This window comes from Esox lucius, chromosome 13, assembly GCF_011004845.1.
Source record: "Esox lucius isolate fEsoLuc1 chromosome 13, fEsoLuc1.pri, whole genome shotgun sequence".
In the NCBI taxonomy this organism is placed as follows: Eukaryota; Metazoa; Chordata; class Actinopteri; order Esociformes; family Esocidae; genus Esox; species Esox lucius.
In genome coordinates, this window is record NC_047581.1 from 35,119,908 (window position 1) to 35,131,907 (window position 12,000).

Sequence of the window (12,000 nt, forward strand, 5' to 3'; positions counted from 1 at the left end):
GCACAAGCAAGTCACAGAAAAGTAAAATGAAACGTATATTTAATTGCAATCAACTAGACCTATTGATACATCACTACACCATCCTACCGTTGTGGATCCTCCCTGTATTATAAGTCAATCCTTCACCTGCTGTACAATGTTCTAGTGGCAGTCTTCTATTCTAGTCTCCATATCTACATACCATTATGCCTATGAGGAAATCGCACCCCCAGTTACCGTAGGGACATACTCCTCGTGGAAACCACTTAGACTACGGTCTGATGAGTTTGGTTATTGGGTTATTGGCTGGCCTTAGCTGAGGGAGGAACACCCTGTCCCTCGTTGTTCTCTCAGAGGTCATAGCGAGCTTGTGGATGGTCTCCAGTGTCTGGAGGGTTTTGCATGTTGGGACATTTTTGTCCCAGTTGTGGAAAGGGTGTGGTTGCAGCCCTTAGCCCTGGTTCAAACACTGCTGTCACATCACTAAACAGAAAATCTTTACTTTCCGTTTGGATGAGTGGGAATGGTGTGCTGCTTTGCCTGACTTTTTATGATAATACATTTTGCCTTGCCTAACTTTTGATGATAGTTTAATCCATTTTTAAACAGTTTGAGGCATTAACAATTCTGCTTCTGAACTGCAGACTGATGACATGCTTGGGTTTCTGTTGTTTTGATATTTGCAATGATCCAAAAAATGAAAGGAATTTCCTTATACGCAACTGAATACCAAATCTACATAAAGATATGGGATGGCAGAGTAGCGTAATGGCCCCGTGTTTGGACTGGAATAATGTTTGCCTTGGCCTGCCAGAATCTTCTCAAATGCATTATTATAACCCTGTTTCCAGAAAAGTTGGGACGCTGCATGAGATGCAAATAAAAACAGAATACAAGGATGTACAAATAATTTAACCCTACATTTAATTGAAAATAGTGCAAAGAAAACATATCAAATGTTGAAACTGAGAAATTGTATTGTTTTTTGGAAAAATACATGCCCATTTTGAATTTGATGCCAGTAACACATTTCAAAAAAGTTTGGACATGGGCATGTTTACCACTGTGTTACATCAGCTTTTCTTTTAACAATACTCTGTAAGCATTTGGGAACTGAGACCAATTACTGTAGTTTTGAAAGTGAAATGTTTTGCCATTGTTGCTTGATCCAGGATTTCAACTGGATAACAGTTCGGGATGCCCTTTGTCATAGTTTTTGTTTCATAATGCGCCAAATGTTTTCAATGGGTGACAGGTCTAGACTGCGGGCAGGCCAGTTTATCACCTAGACTCTTTCACTATGGAGCCATGCTGTTGTAATATGTGCAGAATGTGGTTTGGCAAAGTCTTTCTAAAATATGTAAGGCCTTCCCTGAAAACAGTGTCTGGTTGGCAGCATGAGTTGCTCCAAAATCTGTATATTTTGTTCAGCAATGTCACCCAATGCCATGTGCACTAACGCACCCCCATACCATCATGGATGCTGGCTTTTGAACTGTGTGCTGATAACAAGCCAGATGTTCCCTCTCCTGTTTAGCCCATAGGATGCGGAATCCATGATTCCCAAAAACAATTTCAAATTTTGATTAGTCAGACAACAGGACAGTTTTCCACTTTGCTTCAGTCCATCTTAATTTTGCTCAGGCCCAGAGAAGGCGACTGTGGTTCTGGATCTTGTTTATATATGGTTTCTTCTTTGCATGGTAGAGATTTAAATTTGTGGATGCAGCGAAGTACTGTGTTCACAGACAGTGGTTTTCAGAGGTTTTCCTGAGCCCAGGCAGTGATGTCCACTACAGAAACGCGTCTGTTTTTAATGCAGTGCTGCCTGAGGGCCTGAAGATCATGGCCATCCAATATTAGTTTTCAGCTTTGTTCCTTGCGTGCAATGATTTGTCTGAATTCGAACACTATTTGCCTGTGCAGTCTATCACAGAGTGAGGAACCCCTCTCCATCTTTACTTCTGAAAGACTCATCTTCTCTGGGATGCTCTTTTTATACTCAATCATGTTACTGGTCTGTTGCCAATTAACTTAATAAGTTGTGAGATGTTCCACCAGGTTTTTTGTTGCCCCTGTCCCAGCTTTTTTTGAAACGTGTTGCTGGCATCAAATTCAAAGTGGGCAAATATTTAGCAAGAAACAATAACATTTCTCAGTTTCAACATTTGATTTGTTGTCTTTGTACTATATTCTATTGACTACAGGGTTTAAATGATTTGCACGTCATTGCATTCTGTTTTGCTTTTCATTTTACACAGCGTCCCAGGTTGTTTTGAAAACTGGTATTATTTATTTTCCTTAATCAGGTTCAAGTGTAATGACAAATGCTCACATGCAGGTTTTTTTCTCTCTAAATTCAGATTGAGTTTGGTTGAATCCACTTACTCTGTGTGGGAATCCATTATAAATATCCTAATCTTTTGGCACAAGTTGTTCTTACTAGTATTTGTTGGAGAACAATATTATTTTGACCCCCTGCTGGAGTCTTACAGTCGTTAGTGTAATCTGGTAGAACAGTAAGATCTATTTATAAAGAAACGCACCCCCCCACTTTAGGAAGGCTGAGGGCACTGCCGCCTCTTACTTCTGTCTCTTTATCTTCCCCTCCACCTCTTCTAGGTGGATCTGCTGCTCGTCAGGGCCAGCTTTCCCCACGCTTCCCGTATTATAGACCCAGTCCTACCCCAAAACACACATGCTGTACAGTGCGATACAGTCACACACATACAAACACACACACTTCCTTGTTTTCAATAGATAGGACATTTATTTCGAGCCAGGGAATGGGGATACGTCTGTGATTAATGCTCATGTGGGCCGCAACAAAAGTCTTGCCTGTTGAGATGATGTGTACCGCATACAGAGTAATGAGTGGGGATGCCACCCGGCTAACCCCGTCCCCGGCTGTTGCACACAGCGCATAATGAGCCTGGCCCAGCAAGTATTCTGAGTTGGCCTTAGTGGGAGAGACCGTATTGTTGTGAGCGAGATAACTTACTGAGGAAAGTATTTTTTGTCTTTTGATTTTAACAAACCAAACTGGTGCCAAATGGAGGCCTTGTCTTTGATGTTTGATAAAGCAGACAAAACACTTGTCCATGAGAACCAGTCTAGTTTTATGTTGGCTACTAAATCTGAAAGAGAAAGTAACCAGCTAAAGTGGTGTGGAACAACATTAGCACCTTCAGATTTCAGACTGTACACCCTTGGTAATTTTCCATTCAGTTACCGATGGCACGGTATGGATAAACTCACGTGTCTTTTAAAGAAAGGTTTTCTAGACAGCAACCTTTTCAATGTATTTAATAACATGGAAAGGAGAAAAAGACAATGGGGTCACGAATGACTTTCATCATGTCCTTCCTAGTTATTTGGAATTTAGGATTGATGGTTATTGGCCAGCCAAGGACAGCACTTACAGTAAAAAATGGCAACAAAGAAAATAATAAACTGTCCCCTGTTCAAAAGTCTGTATACCCTTAGTTCTTAATACTGTGTATTGCCCCCTTTAGCATCAATGACAGCGTGCAGTCTTTTGTAATAGTTGTCTATGAGGCCCCAAATTCTTGTAGGTGGTAGAGCTGCCCATTCGTCTTGGCAAAACGCCTCCAGATCATGCAAAGTCTTTGGTCGTCTTGCATGAACCGCATGTTTGAGATCTCCTCAGAGTGGCTTAATGATATTAAGGTCAGGAGACTGTGATGGCCACTCCAGAACTGTCACCTTTGTGTTGTCAGGCATATTGTAACCAAGCTTTTTTGTGGCATTGGCGCAGTAAAGGCTTCTTTCTGGAAACTCGAACATGCAGCTCCTTTTTGTTCAAGTATTGTCGTATTGTGCTCCTTGAAACAACCACACCATCTTTTTCCAGAGCAGCCTGTATTTTTCCTGAGGTTACCTGTTGGGTATTTCTTTGTATCACACTCAAATCTTCTGGCAGTTTTGGCTGAAATCTTTCTTGGTCTACCTGACCGTGGCTTGGTATCAAGATATCTCCACTTCTTAATAAGTGATTGAACTGTACTGCCTGGCATTTGCAAGGCTTTTGATATATTTTCATATCCTTTTCAATCTTTATAAAGTTCCATTACCTTGTTACGCAGGTCTTTTGAAAGTTCTTTTCTACTCCCCTGGCTCAGTGCATCCACGTGAGAGTTAACAAACTCATTGACTATTTATATACAGACACTAATTGCAATTTAAAAAGTCACAGGTGTGGGAAGTTCACCTTTAATTGCCATTTTCCCCAGTGTGTGTCGTCTTGTGTGTCTGTAACAAGGCCAAACATTCAAGAGTATATCAACTTTTGATCAGGGCCATTTGGGTGATTTCTGTTATCATTATGATTTAAAAAGGAGCCAAACAACTTTGTGATAATAAATGGCTTCATACGATCACTATCATTAAATTTAAGACTGCTTTTTTTGTTTGCATGATCAGTCATATTTTCAAAATCAATGCAAACATTTCACAATTTCTGCCAGGGTATGCAAACTTATGAGCACGACTGTATTTATGGCATTCATCCACAGCAGTTGGTTACACACTCATAATATAATTGTGCCAGACCTGTTTCTCCCCCAATACAAACCGAGTGACAGCAGGACATTGGCTTGAGAGTTGGATGCTCGCTAAAGAAACGTGTTGTTCTTTCTATGCCCAGCGTCAGGCTACTGCAGTGGTCCTCTTTTTCCTTTCCCTTTGTCTGACACACCCACGTTTCCACTCGTCTCGCTGGTGACCTCATGATCAGTCTCACTGTCTGGACAATACACACACACACACACACGCACACACGCATTCTACATTCTACTATCTTTGTGGGGACAGTATTTTCCCTTAACCTAACCCTAAAAACTTTAACCCAAAACATAAATCTAAATCGTATTTCTAAATGTCACAAACAGCATTTGTCATAGTTTAATTTACTTTACTATCTTTGTGGGGTTTATGGTCCCCAGAAGGATTGGAAAATCTGCACACACACACACACACACATACACACACCAGCTGTTTTATCAGGGACATACTACATTGAACTGTCCATGATTTGTGGAACAACAAAACATGTAAAGTATAAATGTTTATTGCGATGCGTCCCCACCGAGACAGGCTCTCAACCCTTTACTAGACATATGCAAATGAATGGACAATTCATAAGTCAAAATATTCCACATTCAAACATATCGATGGAAGGACGCCATGAGAATTCTCAATACACCCGCTTTCTGTGAAAGGTTACCTATTATCAGTCACAATGGATGGCAGTTATGTTCTTGCCCAGTTATCTGCCCACACCCTGGCAAAAACTGGCACAGGGCACAACGTTTGACCTTTAGCTTAATCACAAGTCTCAGGAGGAAAACTGTGGAAACAAATTAGATAAACAGAATCCTGACTTCATCCTGTCTGTTTTCAGAGGGCCTGTACATCAAATGAAAGGTTTTGGTGTTGATTGTTCCTTGTATGGACAAATATGACAGGGTGTCATATTTTAAATGCTTTTCTTTTTGGAAAAATGAACACTTTCTTTGAAGAAAATAAATAAATATCTTCACATCCTATCCTGTACACACACAACCTCAAAAACATAACCCTTATGCATAAAGGGTTATGCTGCATAATTCAGAGCATTCTTACTAACTGCACCACAGTGTAGTTTAGTGGTTGCTCCATTGCCGACCGGAAGGCCCTGCAACAGATGGTGAAAACCACCCAGCACATCACTGGTGCCCAGCTTCCAGCCATCATAGACCACCAGCGCAAGCGATGCCTGTGCACGGCGCGTGGGATCATCAGGGACCCTTCACATCCAGGCCACAAATGGTTTGCCCTCCTACCATCAGGCAGGTAGTACAGGTCTCTTGGTTCCCGCACCAGCAGGCCCAGGAACAGTTTCTTTCCATCTACTGTAACCCTGCTGAACTCCAGAGAACCCAAAGAACGCTAGTGTTAAGTGCTAATTTGCATGTGCAAAGATGGAGGAGTTTCCAGAAATGTCAAGAGCTGACTACTTACGACTGCTTAAAATCACAATTTCTCTGCACTGGCCTTTTACTTGTCATCATTACAATGTTTTTTTACATGTATTGATACACTCTGAAACAGGCCTTTTCATGCAGGGACTGTGAACTCTATGACCCATCACTATCCATTCAGGCAGCCTCTTTGCACATTTAGAATTGCCATTGTACTTTTTTTATTTTTTTTATACAGTTGTCACATACGCATGTCTACCTCTGGGACCTCATTGCTGCTATCTCTGCATCCCGGTTTCACATGCTACCTTACTCCTTCCATTTGCCTTGATTGCACATCTAGAATTGCCATTTGTACCCGAACAACTATTATCCCACTTGTAACATACACCATACTTAATACTTCTGTATTTTCTGCCCTCCTCTATTTGCCTTAATTGCACATTTATACATTCCACTTTTTATACACATACTTAATGCTTGTACATTTTCTGCCCTCTTCTATTTGCTCTTCTGGTTAGATGCTAACTGCATTTTGTTGTACTGTACTTGTTCAATGACAATAAAGCTGAATCTAATCTAATCCTCACCTAGCCCTAATGACTAACTCTAAACCTAACCAGTAATGACCTAAAAAAACACTAAGCCTAATTGTGAATTTTACCTGAAACCTAACCCCTAAGCCATAAATAGATTTCTTCCTAGTGAGGACCAGCTAATAAACCTTATGGGGACTTGTGATTTGTCATGTTTGACTACTGTATGTTCCAGGTGATTTCTGGTTAGGCCTAGATCACACACACAGTGTGACTCACATTGTATTAAGTGGGGGCATTGTATTATTGTAGGCCGTGCAATCACTTGGTGTTCATCTTACCACTGATCACTATCTCAACTCATGCTGGGTTTTGATGACCACCCATGGCTCGCGCTTAGCCTTCGGTGATTGTCTGTTCTCAATCGCTTGACGCTAACCTTTACCTCTGAGCCATCAGAGAAACCGCTTTTTCTTGCAAATGCGCAAAACATAACTTCTGCAAAGCGTTCACTGCTGAGAACAGCCACTGTGAATGCGATGACCAATCATTGGGACTCGTCTTTACACTCTGAGCCATAACCAAGTGACTATTTTTGCGGCACCTCTTTGGCTCGGAGGACAGTAGTTAGGAACCAGACCTCTACCTGAGCCCCCAGTTTCCTGTTCTGCAGGGCCTTAAACACTCTCAAAAATGAGCTTATGGACCCAACCTGGCATGAATACATTGCATTTGTCACAGGCAAGAAGGAACTCAGTCAAGGAAACACTTTTTCATCTGAATTACAGGGAGCAGGGACACACACGTACCGATAATAATCTCCCAAATATAATGACCTGCAATGACAACAGAAAAGAAGAGGCCTTAAACAAGAGCAGTCAAACAGCAGGTGACCTCAGTGCTCAGTATGCTCTGTCAGCAATGCTCAGTGTGTTATTGCACACAGAGTTTATAGTTTGCCCGCGTGCTATTACCCCATACCAGCCTAGCGTATCATTACTGCGTTCAACAAAAGAGCACGTCGTACACAGAGTGCAGAGTGTTGTAAGCCAGGGGTGATCTACAGTGTCGCCCGGGGATGCACTGTACTTTACAGTGTAGTTGAGTGACCTGTGATTAGCCCGTAACACTGACTGGGATTCTGCTGATCTACTGCAACCGAGTGGGGATGGGCCAGTGGGGATGGGCCAGTGGGGATGGGCCAGTGGGGATGGGCCAGTGGGGATGGGCCAGTGGGGATGGGCCAGAGGGGATGGGCCAGTGGGGATGGGCCAGAGGGGATGGGCCAGAGGGGATGGGCCAGTGGGGATGGGCCAGTGGGGATGGGCCACGGCTGCAGGCCTCACATTAGCCCCTCTCCAAGGGCTGATTCGCCGACCACAACCGTGTACTGGAAACACAGCTGAAGTGACAGACACTCTGGCCTGGCACGTGTGTGTGTGGGGGGGTGGGGGGCGAGTTGAGGGTATAGGAAAATACAGGTACTTTAGGGGGTTGGGTTTGAATTAGGAACAGTGTGCCTCAGAAGTGACTCAGTCAGACATGGTAGTCTATATACATTCATTGCTTAGATTTACCTTTGCTCATTCAAACCTGTAACAGTGGGAAAAGTACCCTCTATTTAAAAACAGCTCTCATTTGAAAACCTGCACATGGCTTTTATTATCTACTTTTGTGCAGGCCTACGGTAACCAGGAAACTCCCTCCCAGATGGTCAGGCTGCATTGGATCACTCAGTAACATCTTCATTCTGCTATTGTTTTTACGATGTTGAGACGCTGTTGTTTGATTAAACGTGGAGGTTTTTCTCCGAACTTAGATGTCATTAGGGGCTTGTTAAAGTACTGATTTACATGGCCATGTTGGTGCTCTTTTACAACCGTTATATCGGCTGTTTGGGAAGACTAAGGCTTTGGCTAGCAATCATAGAGAGTGTGTTTCTTAGAGTGTTGAAAGATATATAGTTAACAGGCAATAACCTTTTACAATTTATAAATAAATCAGACAGGCATAACTGTGTTTATTGACAAGTCATGAACAGTGCAAATAGTACTTAAGCCAAGGTACTGAATAAGATATCAACCAAATGAGTGATTTCCAAACACAATGAAGTGATTTTGATACCTTGAAATATATACACTGACAGATATGAAGAGCAATTGCATATAAAAGTGAAATATTTGTAATTTTTCCCAAATAAAATAATTTTTCCAGCAACGAATAGTGAGGATTTTGAAGGTTCAAGGGAACGTCGCTGTGGGTAAAATGTTCTCTGAGTGTTTATATAATCCCAGGTAGGCTACTTATATAGTCCCAGGCAGATGAGTGTGTATAGGTTTCAATTTTTGTTAATTCTTTTTCTTCAAGAGAGAGATTAGGGGTGAGAAACAGACCATTAAAAAAGATTCAGAAAATGGAGAGCAGTGAAGTGCAGAAAGCTGAGTGATGTTGAGACGCGTCTTCGTTCACGTTTAGCTTCACAAGTGCAAGGAGAAAACAGCCACCTGGCCTGCCGGGACACCTCTGGTCCGGAAGAAAAATGACAAGCATTTAATGAGTGTTTGAAAACGTCGGCCTTCATTACAGTAGATTGACGGCCGCAACGCAGCACACTGAAGAATGCACACCTTCTGGTTTCCAGGTACAACTGTGATGTTATTGGTACAGTTTCACCTAAGAGGTTCAATCACAACACAACTGTTGCAATTCGTTGCAATTGTGTAACAATTTGTTTACCATCAATAACTGACTCACAACTAACTCAGTCATTTTCACGTCTGGTCCCGTTCTGGCTACACATGTTCAGCCTCCTCCGAACGCATCAGCGTCTCCGTTCTTTTGAGCCACCGGGCTTTCAGACACGCAACGTCTCGTTCCCCAAAGCTCAAGTCAGATCGTACTCACACTTGCTTCCCCGAATCACCACAACCTTAACCAAATGTCCCCATCGACACAAGCCTTAGCTATACACATTCCCTGGGCAGCGTTGTGTGTTAGTCCTGCTACGACTGTGTACCAGTTATTGGCCGCGGTGCCTTTTGTTTTTCCTTGGTGGCTGTTTTTGTTCGAAGCGTTTGTTTCATTAAAGCCCTTTCGGCTCAACTGCACCTGATTCCTCCTTCCATCTCACTCCTTACCACGAGCTCATCCTGAACGACAAAGAATCATTGTTATATGATTCTTTTTAGCCCCTGGGTTGTGTTAGGGTCATCCCTGAGCCACATTGTAGGTGTTCCTGTCCCTGGTGGGTGTTTTATTAAAAAAAGAAGACCGGGTAGGTGTGAGCTGAGCATACAGCACAGCTGTGCTGTCCATGCAGATACTGCATTGACTGAAAGCAGAAAAATGCGGTTCTTCTTTCATTAAAGCTTGTTCATTGTAATAAGAAGCTTTTGTATTTTATTGTTTGTTTCCTTCCTGTATTATGAAGGGTGCTGGCTCAGGCTAGACATGATGAAATTAAAGTGCTTTTTTACACAATGAAACGATGATCAAAATGTTTTCTTTATGGTCTTTGAAGGATTGTTGTTCTTGTCTCACGTGTGCTGTGCGCTGTGTGCAGTCGGCCGGGTACGAGGTAACTGTACCAGGAGATGTCCCAGGTCACAGGTCACATTACCACACAGACTACAGATCATCGGTTTAGTGCTTTCAGTCTAGCGGCTGACCCAGACCAGCGGCCATTTGCAGGAGGGTGAACGCCCATTTAAAAGGAACACTGTCTGTACGACCAGTCTGTCCTTCAGGAAACAACAACATACTCTCAGTGGGTTACGTCATTCCCTGACGGTGGTGAAGCGTAGGGAATGATGAGTTTATGAACAGTTAACTGTCACAGAGAAAGAGAGGCACATTTTGTAAAGTATCTTGCAGCCTGCCTCTCCCTGATGCATAATCCCACCCTGGCACTGTTAGATGAATTATTCTCTTAACCTTGTTGAAAGGCTCACAATATTTGGCAGGTCTCTGTCTGTGTGCTCAGACCTACAGCTCCAGAAAAAATTAAGAGACCACTGGACCTTTTTCTTTCCTTTCCAAAAAAGTCGAAAAAGGAAGATTTTGAGTGAGGAACAGAAGGGTTAAAATTAAGAGACCACTGCAAATTGAACGCTTCTCTTCCTCACTCAAAACCTTCCCTTTCGAACTTTCGGAGCTGCATGGTTATACGTATTGTAGGCACGTGCAGGTACTCTTAGTGGGTGTATGTGAGTGTAATAGTTTTGTAAAAACAGAGACTGATGATCATAGCACCACTGTGACATGTCGGTTAAACTTCCACCGCAATCAAACAATGTCCCAAAAAACTCTCCACCCCCAGCAGCAAGTTTATACCAAGTCAAATTCGTGCTGTGTGTAAATTCTGAAACTCTTCTTTTCCACGTCGTCTCTCTGGGTCTGGTCCTTCTCTGTGTGTAGGTGAATGTGTGTGCAGTGGACTTGCATCCAGCCTCAGACCCTGTGGAGCTCAATAGAGAGATGATACGTCGCAGTGTGGGGCATGTCGCTGCCCTGGAGGAAGAGAACAGGCATCTGCGGGAGGAGAACCAAACACTTGGGCTGGAGCAACAGAACCTCCTTGCAGAGTAAGGAGCACTGTGTGCTCACGGGCTCAATCGCTGATATTGTTATTAGGGTTTTCAGCAGTGAACACGCAAATTAATGCAAATTCACATAAGATGTGGGTTTTATGTGAAAGATCCTTTTTACCACTCGGGCTTGAAAAAGTCTGCCAAATTGGATTGTCTGCCATTTTTGAAAGTTTTTGAAACCCTACTCCTATAGTCCCAAACGAACAATCTTTACATACGTTGATATTTGGTGTCTGTGGACCAATTGAATAAAGCAATCCAGTATGTCAAAAAAAGAAAAACAGGCAAACCTAGTTCAGCCGGGCTGCAATAGAAAGTATTGCCCTCTTGAGATCCAAACCCAGGTTGCCCATGTGAAAGGCTGTATCACTAACCACTACACCACCGAGCTCTACATTCAATGGGTGTCTTGTGTCTGTCCTGAACCAATCCTCTTATGCCACTGGCTGTTTTAATAGCTAATTGGCCATTTGTGAATGATAATGATACTAAGTTCACCACAAATAGCGTCTATGAACTGTTAGCTTTTGCCACCTGTTTGAACAGCGTATTAGCCAGTAATAGGCTAATAGGCTTTACCAGTATCTACTAATTTACTGGACTAGTCATAGGAATTGAGCAGTTGCTAGCAAGTCTGCCAAAGCTATTTCATTTCATGGCATAAGAACTTATTTTTTTCTTTAATGGCATAACAACATACTTTTTTCTTTCATTCGTGAATGACACTGATATGATCACTATCAAGTGAAACAACGAGAGAATTGTGGAAATAAAATAAATAATGTTGTTGTTCACAATAGATTCGAACTTGAGTCTTCCACGTGAGAGGCACTGTCTTTAACCACAATGCCACTGCACAGCATGTTTCACTAGTCGCTAAACACTACTGAGCATTGTGCAAAAATGACTAACTTT

The 12,000-nt window shown here is 42.5% G+C and overlaps 1 protein-coding gene across 4 annotated transcripts in view; it reads left to right on the top strand.

The window, feature by feature from the left end:
* The window catches only part of LOC105027579 (DNA repair protein XRCC4), a 42,679-nt gene that overhangs the window by 16,144 nt on the left and 14,535 nt on the right, over positions 1 to 12,000 (top strand). For all 4 annotated transcript variants that reach the window (XM_034296535.1, XM_034296533.1, XM_034296532.1 and 1 more), the window contains exon 4: positions 10,913 to 11,079. In XM_034296535.1, coding sequence (XP_034152426.1) covers positions 10,913 to 11,079 — 167 coding nt within the window. The remainder of the gene's footprint in view (positions 1 to 10,912; positions 11,080 to 12,000) is intronic.